The sequence below is a fragment of the Chionomys nivalis genome, chromosome 17 (genome assembly GCF_950005125.1).
Source record: "Chionomys nivalis chromosome 17, mChiNiv1.1, whole genome shotgun sequence".
Classification (NCBI taxonomy): domain Eukaryota; kingdom Metazoa; phylum Chordata; class Mammalia; order Rodentia; family Cricetidae; genus Chionomys; species Chionomys nivalis.
In genome coordinates, this window is record NC_080102.1 from 10,798,371 (window position 1) to 10,811,862 (window position 13,492).

The window sequence follows — 13,492 nt, forward strand, 5'->3', positions numbered from 1 at the left end:
AGCTGACTACCTCTTACTTTGTGCTTTCTGTGCATACATCCACCAGTATGTGAGCAGCCTTGCGCTGGTTCTTAACCTCTCTGTCTCATCTATGAGGCTAATATTCCTTCAGGGGAGGCAGGATCATATTTATCTTCCCATATCCTATGTTGAGCATTGTGTCTGTCATAGAAAAAGCGTGCAAAATAAATTCAGGTGGAAGGAACAAGTCTTCTTTCCACACTTGTCATGAGTTTTGCAGTTGTTTGTTAGTTTGTTTTGCTTGTTTTTCGAGACAAGGTTTCCCTTTGTAGTCTCAGAGCCTTCCCTGGAACTTGTTCTGTGGACGAGGCTGACCTCGAACTCATAGAGATCTGCCTGCCTCTGCTTTCCGAGTGCTGGAATTAAAGGGGTGCGCCACCACCTGACTTCTATGTACTTTTTGATAAATGTACATATGCTGTTTCAGAGCTTCATAATAGCAGGATGATAACTGCAGTATTGATTAACAAATGTTAGGGTTTGCACCTGTGTTGTCCCCCAAACACATCAAAGCTTAGACCCTGATAGGGTTTTATTGGGAGGAATGATACATTTCAGAGGTATGAACCAGATGAAGATCTTACGCGACAGGGGTACAATCTCCAAGGAGATTTTGGGATCTCAGGCTCTTCCTTTTTTATTTTCTGTGACCATGAGGAAGAAAGTGTATGGTCTACCATATACTTCTTTTTATTGACAACTGGCACACTTAATAGGGTCCCAAAGGCAACAAATCTGCCTAGTTGAGAACTGGAAACTTAACGTGTGTGACTAAATAAACTTCCTCTCTCGTTAAGTTGATATCTGTTGCTAATAACACAAGAGAGAGCGAAATGGAATGACTAGTCTTTACTATGGACATGCACATCATTTCAGGCTCTCTGCTTTCCCACTAGGAAGTTTGTTCTATCCGAAAATCTAGCATAAAACATGGTGTTTCAGAGTGGTTGAAATAACAACACACAGAAAGGTACTATCGAGAAATAGCCTGTATAAATGCTAAATGTATATTTATAATTTAGGCAGTTAGAACTGCCTAAATTCTATCACAAACATCAGTACCTATGTTGTCATACTATTGTTGATAAATGTCAATTCCATATATTTTATAGTTTCTACACTTAAATACTAGATCTAGTAATTCATTTATTTAATAAACACATTGATTTTGTGTAGTTAGAAAATCTTAGGAATTGGACATATTATAGGACAAAATAATGTCTTAAATGGACATAGATAGTTTTGTGGTAGGGCTAATCCTTTCTGCATGGAGTATACATTTTAGAGGAAAAGGAATTAATCCCTCATTATCCAAATATTAACCTAATTACATGTATGATACATCTGATGTAGGATATGTACAACATCTCATATATGTTTGCACATAACAGACTCAAACCTTTTTATTGTATTTGTCCTGGTATTTTGTTCACTTGTTTCTTTATATGTTGTTCCAAAAATCAGGATATGAAGAAAAGTCATGTATTCTAATTTCAACTCAAATTATCTATAATATCCTTAAAGTTTAAATGTAGAGTGTCTTCTATAGCAAATTTCTTTGGACACTTGCTCCTCAAGTGCTAGCATGGTTGGAGGAGGTTGTGGAACCTATGGAAGATGGAGCAGAGATGGAGGAAATGTACCAGTGGGATGTGCCTAGCAATTTATAACTTTTCTGGCTCTGGACTAGTTCTGTCCTTCCTTTCTGTTGCCACAATAACACCTTATGTTTCTATCACCATGAAGCCCATTGTGCTGCTCTCACCAGGAAGACTGACTCAAAAAGTTAAAAAAAAAAAAAAAACAAAAAAAACAGAAAAAATGGGTCAAAATAGATTGTTATCCCTTCAAATAACTTTTGCTATGTATTTTGAAAGGGCAAAAACAACAAAAAAATAAGTAACTCAAAGGTGTCCCTTCAATTTACAAATTCTCTTTATAAAAGGGGAAGCATTTTAACTGATATCCAAGAAATTTTGTAAATGAACGTAAGAAAACACAGTGAATAATTACCGCAATAATAATAATAATTTTGAATAACTAGACAAAAAGAAAAATTACTAGAAACATAAAACCTTTGCAAATATAATAAAAAGAAACCTGGAAGCTCTAAACAGACCAGTAAATAGCAAGGATATCGAATCATTATCCCAAGCCTTCCCACCAGAGAAAGATCCAGAAACAAATCTTCAAGAGTGAATTTTCCAAAGTCTAAAAATTTCATCCAACCCTTATCAAACTCTTTCACAAAATTATATAGAAAGGAGCCCTTCTAAATTCCCTTTTCATAACAGTACCAAATGCCACTGAAGCCACAGAAAACACAATTCAAGAAAAGGAGATGAAAAGAAATGTCATTGTTGAATACCAAGAAAAAATGTTCAACACAATACTAATGGATAAATTTAACACTTCATTAAATTTAACACCATGACCAAATTAATTTTATTATATGGATGAAACTATAGTTTAATAAAGTACACAAAACTTTATAAAATGAATAACAAAATAATTATCTTCTCAATGGATGCCAAAATGGCAATATTTTGTCTTGATTTTGTCTCAACAAAGTAGGTATACAAGTAATTTATTGCAATCAAATAAAAGCTGTATGTGGAAGGCCTACTTGAGGTATCACACAGAATAGTGAAAAATTGAAGGCAGTTCCTTTAAGATCAGGAAGAAGACACAGAAGTGTATTCTTGTGACTTCTGATCAACATACTAGATTCTTAGCTAGAAAAGTCAATGGTCAATATATCTCTGTATGCAACAGCACAGAGGACCCTGTGGAATTTAGGTGGTTAATTACACCACTCAGAAAAGGACACATATGACTTCTACCACCTACATCACACATCTAAAATAGGTATTTTTATAGAAACAGTGCAATGGTGATAGTTGGAACTAATGAGAATCCTCAGTGGGAATTATTAACCAGCTAGTGGTGGGAAATCTTAGTCAGTCAATGATCTTTAGGGAGTAAGGAATGGGATCAGGTTAAGGCGTGACTTTCTGAGTACCCTAAGAAAAAATGCCCTACAGCCCACGGGGGTGCAGGGCTCTCTCCTCTCTCTCTCTCTCTCTCTCTCTCTCTCTCTCTCTCTCTCTCTCTCTCTCTCTCTCTCTCTCTCTCTCTCCCATGCTACACAACTAACCTTGGACTACTCATTTCTGTTTCATGAGTTTGCCCCTTATAATAAGAGAAAAATATACAGCTTAATAAAAATCAATAAAAAAAGAAAATTATAATTGGTCTATCTTTTAGCTAGCCTGTTTTTTTCTTGACCTGAGATAATTCAACAAGCCAGCATAAAATTTTAGCTTCACAAGAATCTATTTTAGAGTTTTGATCCATATCTTTATGGGTAATGCACACTTACAAATTCATTTAAAAAAGTAAATATAAGCCTGGTCGGTGGTGGTGCACACCTTTAATCCCAGCACTTGGGAGGCAGAGGCAGGTGGATCTCTGTGAGTTCAAGGCCAGCCTGGTCTACAAGAGCTAGTTCCGGGACAGGAACCAAAAGCTATGGAGAAACCCTGTCTCGAAAAAAATCACAAAAAAAAAAAAAAAGAAAGAAAGAAAAAAGAAAAAAAAGTAAGTATGATGTTGGTTCTTCAGACATTACAAGAAAAAAACTACTGTATGCAAATTCTATCCAAAGCACTTAATTTTATGGATACACTGGTTTGAAATTTTAAACATTAGATAAGACTGAAAGTTTGCTTTGTCAGAGTTAATGTCATTTGTATAAAACAAGACTGTGTTTTGTTTGTTGTTATTTTGTTTTGTTTTGCTTTACAAGTTGCTTTTTCTTTTATTGAAAATAGATGTTTTTCACCCAGGAATCCACAAGGATGACCCCAGCTAAGACTCCTAGCAATAGTAGACAGGGTGCCTGACCTGGCCTTCTCCTGCAATCAGATTAGTGACTACTACAATCGTCATCATAGAACTTTCATCCAGTAACTGATGGAAGCAGATGTAGAGATCCACAACTAAGCACTGGGCAGAGCTCCTGAAATCCAGTCAATGGAAGGGAGGAGGGATCATATGAACAGGGGTGTGGGGGAGGGAGGTCAAGATCACGATGTGAAAACCCACAGAGACAACTGACCAGAGCTCATGGGAGCTCATTGACTCTTGATTGACAGCTATGAAGCCTGCATGGGTCCAGAGACCAAACTAGGTCCTCTGAATGTGGCTGACAGTTGTTTGGCTTGGTATTTTTTGTGAGGTCCCTGGTGGGACCAGGATTTATCACTGGTACATGAGCTGACTTTTTGGAGCCCATTCCCTATGGTGGGATACCCTGTTCAGTCTTGATACATGAGGGAGGGGCTTGGTTCTGCCTCAACTTGATATGCCATGCTTTGTTGACTCCCCGTGGGAGGCCTTTTACCATCACTGAGGAATGGTTGGGGAGGGTAGAGAGGTGAAGCTTGAGGAAGAGGGAAGGGAGGAGAAACTGTGGTTGGTATGTAAAATGAACACAAAAGAAACTACAAAAAGAAAATAGATGTTTTTCATACAATATATTCTGATTAAGGTTTATCCTCTTCCTGCTCCTCCGGGTCCTCCCATCCTTTCCTCCCATGTGATTCCCTAACTTTCTGTCTATCTTTAGAAAACAAATAAGCACCTAATGAATAATAATAATATAAGATTTTAAAAAGTCAAACAAATCCGAACCTAGCAAAAACTGCTTTGACTTTCACAGAGAGCATAAATTACCTTTACCTGTGTATTCAAGGTGAAATCCTGCAGCAGAGACGCTGATATCTGACTGGAAATTTAAGTATAAATTATTGGATGTACTGTTCAGAAGGTGGGGTATTGTTGTCCCTGAAATGACAGTTGAGAAGATGGGTCAAGGATCATGTGAATAAGATCATAGCAAAAATAAAGAGCCTAAGTAAACTGGTCACCAGTCAACACATTGTAACTAAAATTACGTATTGGCCACAAGCCTTTGAGAAAACTTAACATAAATGTTTCCCCCTTCGTCCTGTTTTATTTCACTGTTCCCATCTCCAAGGAGAATGACCTGTGAAATGACTTCAGATAATTCCCCAAAATTAGAAATAGACAGAAATAAACAGTGTGGTTAGAAGCTGTTTTGAATTTCAAAGTTATGTCTATATCATGTGTGTGTGAATTAAAAATAAAGTTTAAGCCAGGTGATAGTGGCCCATGCCTTTAAACCCTATACTCAGGAGGCAGAGGAAGGCGGATATCTGTGAATTTGAGGCCAGCCTGGTCTACAAAAGCTAGTTCAGAATAGGAACCAAAACTATACAGAAAAAACCCTGTCTCAAAATATCAAATAAAAGATAAATAAAGTTTATGTAAAAGGTTTCATGTGTTTGTGTTATTGAAGCAGTTGTAACCTCAGACTTTGTATAAGTTCAGAGAAGATATTAATAAATTCACCTTTATTAATGAAATATATACATAATTCTGAACCAGGTTGAATAGCTCATATTTCATTTTTTTCTTATATACTTCTTATATTCTGACAGTATATTTTTTCAAAAAGTCCAATTTATGAAATGATTAGCCCGTCTTTCAACAGATGCATTATAACAGATTTCTGAACTTCTGAAGCAAATAAACCTTGTTCTATCCAATTATTGAAATTAAAAATTAAATCACCTGCCTGAATAAATTAGTTCCTGCCTATTTATTAAAAAACTCTAAGGAATCCAATACAGTTTCAAATGACAAGCGTTGAAGATAATCGTCCTTTCTGTGTTGAGATAAAATTCAAAGAGCGTGAGTGGTCAGGGCTGCAGATATCTTGGGAATATTCATAACAGCTTTACACTCGCTTTGTGCAAGTGTGTGTGAGAAGTCCTGGTGACTGCTGGGGATGTGCGAAGATTTTCGTATCGACTGCACCTTGGTGTTTAATTGTTCCTGATCTAACTCTGTTCCTTAGTGGCATCACTGTCACCGCAGAAGCAGGAGGTAAACAGACTCCAGAAAGGTCAGGGGATCTGCCTTAGGTCTTAGAGGATCTTAGTAATTAACAACTCTGCTGCTGGTGACTCTCTAGCTGGGCCCTGCTCTCAACGTTAGGAGAGCTGGACAACCTCTGGCAATTTAATCTCCGTAAATTTCAGTTAGTTCTGAGACCCACGGAGGGCTGAAGTTAGGAGGTATCTGACAGAGTAGTCAGATGTCACACACAGCTGGCGTGAAGATTTACAGCTGTGTGCTTTTAACAACTCTTCTTATCGTATACCTAGTAGGAATAATATCGCTCTTAAAGAATAAATGCAAGTATGTAAACAGATTTATAAGACTCTGCCTCTGTCTAAATCTTTATCTAATATGCTATTTATGTTTAAATCACACCACTTCTGCCCTAGGTAATTATTCCTTTGTTCATCAGTGATTCTCAGTAATTGCTTATCTTTGACTTCAACGCCTCTCTAAAAGTTTAAAGTCATTCATCCTTATTTTGACATATTATCTAAATTAATGACACATTTTAGCAATGCTTGTATTTATACTTGTAGAATTTTTAAAACATAGCTGTTAAAAAAATCACAAAGTAAAAACTCCTTACTTCTGCCAGTGTGTGACAGAGGATACTTAGAATGTGATGAATGTCATCTTAAGAACCTTAGCAATTCTCATAGATGATTTTTATTTATTTTTATTTATTTATTTTTATTTTTTTACCATGACAGTTGCTATGCCATGTTTATTAATACGATGGGGTGAGGATATTTGTTTTGCAGACTACATAAGATATTTCAAACACACATTAAAATCTTAGTGCTTCTGCCTCCTAGGGCTTATGGTGATCTTTGGTTTACATGGAAAAAACTTGTTATTAAGGGAGATATAAAATAATTTTCTGAATGTTAAAGGAGACCTAAACTCTCTTTTTTTCTTTTTCTTTTTGTTCTCCTTTATTTTTTTTATTTTTTATTGAAAAAAAAATTTCCGCCTCCTCCCAGCCTCCCATTTCCCTCCCCCTCCTCCCACTCCTCTCCCCCTATTTTTAAAAGCATCAATGTCTTAATAACATGGTGGGCGCTTTCATTTTGTGTCTCCCTCTAGTATGATTTTGTATAGATAAATTAGTTCTATAAAACTGTATTCATTTCAGGGAAATAATTTTACATTTCCTTTTGGTCATTTAACAGTACTTTATGGCATCTTTCATGTTATTCAGTCTCTAAAATTATTTTAATGACAGCATAGTATTCTACTGGATGAAAAATCATAATTAACTGAGGTATAGCCATATTTTTAATTACTATTATTTTATTTATCCTAATTTTTAATAACAGTAGTAATGGATCCTAATAAAATTAAATGTTTAAGTATTTTATTAAATATATAAATAAAATATTTATATTTGCATAAGAAATCAATAAATATTACAAAAGTACAATTAGCATGCTGTAAAATTTAAATGGGCATGCTACCACTCCTTTCAATATTTTAAAACTTCTTGCAACTTAGCTTATCGTGTATGGTTCATAATTAAACCTGGAAGAATTCTGGGGAATTCTTTCAATTCTTGCTCTGTATTGCTGACTATATCTTCACTTAAAATGACCTCCGATTTCCCTTTTACCTGAATAGCTTCCAAGTCTCGGCGCGTTGTTGTCTCCTCCATCGTAAAAGTCCAGAGAATCCCAGTTATGTTCCGTAGCAAAGCTAACGACTTGGACCTGTGAAATAACAGCTTCTGGTGAGAATTAGGATTTCTAAGCAGATACGCAGTCCAGAGGTTCCCCCACTAGAAGGGAGATCTCAAGGACTGACTGTTGCAGAGTCCGGGCAGGTGTCCCTTGGGGAAGAGGGAAAAGTAGGTGCAGTAACAACCTCACAGACAGCAAGAACAGGTTGAAACAAGTTTGGTTTCTTTTAGGAATAATAAGGGTAAAGCCTTATGTAGTCCCCACCCTGCACGGGACGGGGGATCTGCTGAGCTGGCATCTGCTGAGGTGACACGGTATCTGTCCATAGTTCCACACCATCTTCTGTCAGACTCGGCTGCTCTTGTCAAAAACCTCTGGACAGACCCACGCAGGCTTTCAGGAAATAGCTACTGCGCATGCTCTTTACTATCTGTCTACACCAGCTGGCTCTCAAGCCCTTAAAGGCTTAGTCATCCCGCAACAGATCACATGGTTGTGGGATTTGATAGATGGTTCAGCAAAACTGATCTTGGACATTTGTATCGCTTGCCTACATGAACGAATTGTAAGAGAGAAACCTTATGAAGCAAGTGACAGTGTGCATGATGGATATAAAACAGAAGCTCCTTGTCGCCATCTCAGCAGCGCATATCTTCATTGAATCCTTTGGGTTAAGGTGCTAGGAATTCAAACTCGTGGTCCAAACAACTAGCTACCATTAATGCTTTGAAATACTAGGCTTCTGATTTTTCCATTGCTTTGGTGTTAGAAAAGAAATAGACATGTCATTCACAAATGCAGAGGATTTTGTAATGAATTTTCAATAGGCTTATCCTTGAACTTGTTTCCATATATAAAATCATTCGATTTTCCTTTAATATTTATATTACTGTCAGTATAGACACCCACAGAAAATATTTTATAATAGATTTGTATGGATCTTCCAAAAGTCATTTTTATTAATGTCATCCCAATAGTCAAGTCACCTTGAAAGTCCCTCGAGTTGAGAAGGCAAATTCTGAGCTACAATTCTGTGTCTATTACATTTTATTTAAAGAAAGTGACATGTGCTACTTTGGTGTACCTCACTTGGCACAGTATGAGATTTCCAGGAACCCACAGAACTCACAACTGCGGACTCCATTCTGCTGCTTAGAGACTGTTTTGCAGTTTCAAAGTCGGAAGAACGTTATTGGAATGCATTCATTTTAGTTTACCCGAGTCTGTTTTAAGTGCAGGCACTCACTTGCTAAGTCATTACGACAATCCCACTCATTAAACAGTTCTTTTCTGCAAACCAGTCCCCTGTCATTCTCCTTTTCAAGAGAATGCTGGCACTGCTGCTCCAGGGGTGAGTGCCACATGGCAGGAGATAGCCTGCCTGCATGATTGGCACCTGATCTAATGCACTGTTCCAGAAGAACAAGAAGTAAAGCTCCAACCACTACTTTCTTAAACAAGAGTTCATCCCTGATCCTTGTCTGAATTTTTCTTTTCTTTAACTGTGAGTAAAGTAAAAACATTTATACATATATTCTACCTGTGTAATGAGAAGCTTCTAAAAGAAGAAAATTATTGAGTGAGTGGTATTGTGGATGAATCAAATCACAAGGTGAACTTAGTGAGCTGTCAGCGATCCAACTTAGGCACAGTGGAGAGCGTATTTATATAAGGAGAAGCATGAATGCACCATTAGAAGAGCAATAGAACACTGACAAGGAGTGAAGTTCAATGACAAACACACGTGAACACCAGCCAGGGTCACTGGGCATGAAACTGCCTGGTAACCTCTATCTCCACAAGTTTCAAAGGCTAGGGATGCTGATAATCAACCTGTTCTTCAAATTGCTCACAGAAGTCACTGTGAGTAAGTCATCTAATCCACAGATTCACTAAAAATTAAGCTAGATCATGTGTGTCGAAGGCTTAATTTACACTATAAATTGAAAACTCAGAATCTTAGCAGAGAAAGGTGGGGAGAGAAAGTCATTAAAAACTAAACACGAGGGAAATAATTGTGCAGTTGAAAGTTTAATTATGCTTTCAGTTTTCTCTTAAAGAATGGCGAAGTGAGAGGGAGATGATAACCAAGACGTCTCTTCAAGTGCAGAACTGAATCGGGTGCAGCAAATGTGAGTGAAAAGGGGAGGTGATGTACAGCTGAACTAGACAGGATGCAGAAGAGTTACAGAGAAACTCTTTGATGTCATGTATGCTGACATGGGATGTATGCAAGAGACCGAGACAAATGATACAAGAACAATTTCTGTTTTTCCCTGAGTTACTCAGAACAGAGACACAGAAGAACAAAATATAAGACTCTCTAGGAATGTCTGCTACAGGTAGAAGAGGATGAACAGTCGTTTAATTCTGGATTCGTCAGTGTAAACCATGAACAATGGATACTAATCCCTGGAATTTAGAAATATTACCTTATATGTGTACTGGCAGAGGGGTGTGTTTGCATCTTTTTGATACAACTAGGTGGGAAACATTAAGATATATAAAAATATATATTGCAATAAATTTAAATGTTGATGAGAAAGCAATGTGTCCACAAAAGCAGGAATGAGACTGATGCGGCCAAAAGCCAAGGGATTCTAGGCAAATATAGGCTGTAAGATGAAATAGCCAGAAAAACAAAATAAAATAAAATAAAAGAACAACAGCAAAAAAAAAAAAAACAAAAAAAAAAAACAAAAAAAAAAACAAAACTAGCAGGCCATGTTCTGGAATCTTTTCAGATATGCAAATAAATGACTGAAAATCTACAATGACACAAATTTAAATAAGAGAAAAAGAAACTGTTCCAGCTTTGTGAGAAGTTTACATGGGTAAAACTGGCCCCCATGGCAGCAGGACAGCTTCATGATGGAGAGAGGTGGATAGTGCACCTTGCACCAAGTTAAAATCATCTGACAGGAGGGAGCCTCGATTAAAAAAAAAAATGCCTCCATTATGTCCAAGTATAGCAAGGATGTAAGGCATTTTCTTAATTAGGGATCAGTGTGGGTGGTGCCATCCCTGGGCTGGTGATCCTGGGTTCTATAAGAAAGCAGGCTGAGCAAGTCGGTGAGAAGCACCCCTCCAGGTTCTCCCTGTTAGCTCTTGCCTCTAGGTTCCTGGCCTGTTTGAGGTCCTGTTCTGAATTCCTTTGACGATAAACAGTGATATGCAGGTATAAGCTGAATAGACCCTTTCCTCCCCAAGACGCTTTTGCTCTCCTTGTTTCATCATAGCAATAGAAACACCGATTAACACATGCAGTGTGTTTCTAAAAAGCAAGTATTTATCAGAAAAATACATTCCTTTACTCTGGAATCTTAAGAACTAAAAAAAATCCATCTTGGTAATAATTATGTGATCAATATTTCCCCATAAGTTGGTAAATATTTCTTTTCTTGGAAATATAACCTCTTGGGAGTTGCCCCAGGTACACGTTGATAAAATAAAGAGGGAAATACAAAAATCTACTGCTTGCCACATACTTATCACATTATATTAATACAACAAACAGATTCTTATATTGTTGTTTTTCCAAAGGACTGTCAATCATAAGTTATTGTCTGATATTCTTCTGTAAAATTTTTCTACCAAAGGCTAACTTATTTCAACTCAAATTTGATTAATTAAATATTGATATAGTTCTTTAGGCATACACGTTCACTACCATATCTCCCAAATTAAATGTTGCTTAAACCTGTAGATTAGTTATAAAACAATAAACATTCAAGGTTACAACATAAAAGATGCATTAAGTATGTCTTTATCATGATGAAGTTATTTTTCAATGTGGTCAACAGAACTTCAAAGTATTTAAGAGTACTATATATATTTCATGCTATGAGATTTCTAAATAGTCTGCTAAAGCCACCTTCTGTTTTCTGAGAAAATTCATTAAATAAAGTACTTCCTTAGTAAAGGTTTTGTATTGGCATTGACCTGTACAGTTTTGAGAGTGTTTTCCTAAACACGAGTGATATATAACAGTTTTTCTACAGGTATCTTATTAGTTCATTATGCACTTCTAATTCTCCAAATAATTCCAAATTCACAGCTTGAGGAAGTGTCCATTGATTTTTTTAAAAAAATTATTTACTGAGTTTGTAGTGCCAATTCCTGCAGTAGCTGCCAGAACAGTCTTGGCCACTGCCCTCAAGAGCTTACAGATAATTAGTAGATAAGAGGAAAATTGGATTAGTCTTAGAATAAAAATGTAGAAGGGAGAATTTAACCTTTTCATCTAGTTTGTAGAAGTTTTATCAAAGATATATATATATATATATATATATATATGACAAAAACTAAGGTAAAGTGAAGGCAAATAGGGAGAAATACTGGGTAGTGTCAAAGAGAGAGGAAATAATGTTCACAGTATCCACAGGAAATAGGATGCCATGCAGCTACAGAGGTGGAAGTTGTGAACATAACAAACTTCAGAAAATGAGACCTGAGTAGAGAAGGAGCAACTGCTGTTGAGGATTAAAAGCGATGCTGAAATCTGAGCCCTGTGAGAAAGACAGTGATAGTATGGAATTCCATTTTAAGGAGTCATTTTTTGGATGTTTGGTTGGTATGTTATTTATTTTGTCAGGAATAGACAAAAAAAAAAAACATGTCTAAGGCAAGGATGAGAGCCACATGTTCTTTTGTGGTAAAAGTAAAAAAGGAAAGAAATAGAGACCTGTGAAACACCATCGTGATCCAGTCTGTTATATACAGTATTCGACAGAATAAAAATCAACATTTCTGGCTTGAAAACGGAATGGGGTTGGGGACATCCTGATATAAAGAATGATAAAGAAAAGTGGATGGAGATTGGACTGCCCTGAGAGAAAGCACAATGGAGGAATCATTTTGAGAAAAATTGAAGAAGTCACTATTGGATAGCTTAACAACAAATTAAACTGAAAACATCTAGTTTCTAGTTCAGATAGTCTAAAGCTGGGGCTAGAGATGTGGGATTCCTGTATTCATCCAAATGCTATCAATTGTGCTCATCATATTAAAAAAGAAAAGAGCCGTTGGATCTATTCTGTTTTGTTGTTTTTTGTTTTTGTTCTTGTAACCTGTTATTATGTGGGCCATCCTTAGCTCTTAACAGTTACTGTGCACATAGAAGTAAAGCATCTGCCAAGAATGTGATATGACCTAAAATAAATGGGCCTCCAACTCCAAAAAACATGAACCAGGTGAGGGAAAGTTAGTAAAATCCGTGAAAATGTTGGTGTAAGAACTAAGGGGGCAAGGAGGGTTTTCAGAGTGCCAGGGGAATCTGCAGGCTTACATTGCCTTGTCTCACTGCACAGATGAAAAATGCAAAGGGTTTAGTTCTGCAGGTGCTTATGGGAGAACAGCTTGATCAGAGCATCAAGTACTAAAGCTCCACTGCCGATTACCAAACATAGAACATGATAGTAGAGAGAAATGCAAGTTTTCTAGATTATCCTTTTATGATGGATCGAAATGAACAAGCACATAGCATATAAATAATCAAGAATGTCCTTCATAACCTTATAAATAAATGAGATGATAAAAGTTCAACGTGATTCTCATTTCTGAGTACAACCCGGGGTATGAGAGATCCTGAAGTCTTTGTTGATTCTAATCTTTTTTCACAATATGTATTTGGGAGAAATCCAGAAAGGGCTCATGGGAGATAGGAGGTAAACGGGCCCTTAAAGACGGTATTGCATAGTAGAACACATGTGATATAATATTAAATTAGAAGGCAGTATACTTTAAATATATACTTATACTTAAAAGTATAAGTAGGAAAGGGTAGAAGGTGAACTAACTAAAAC

General features: G+C 36.6%; 1 protein-coding gene across 1 annotated transcript in view; it reads right to left on the reverse strand.

Moving 5' to 3' along the window:
* Positions 1-13,492, reverse strand: part of Csmd3 (CUB and Sushi multiple domains 3) — a 916,841-nt gene that overhangs the window by 114,397 nt on the left and 788,952 nt on the right. The window contains exons 37-38 of the mRNA XM_057791849.1: positions 7,622-7,718; positions 4,765-4,869 (exon numbers count right to left, since the gene is read on the reverse strand). Coding sequence (XP_057647832.1) covers positions 4,765-4,869; positions 7,622-7,718 — 202 coding nt within the window. The remainder of the gene's footprint in view (positions 1-4,764; positions 4,870-7,621; positions 7,719-13,492) is intronic.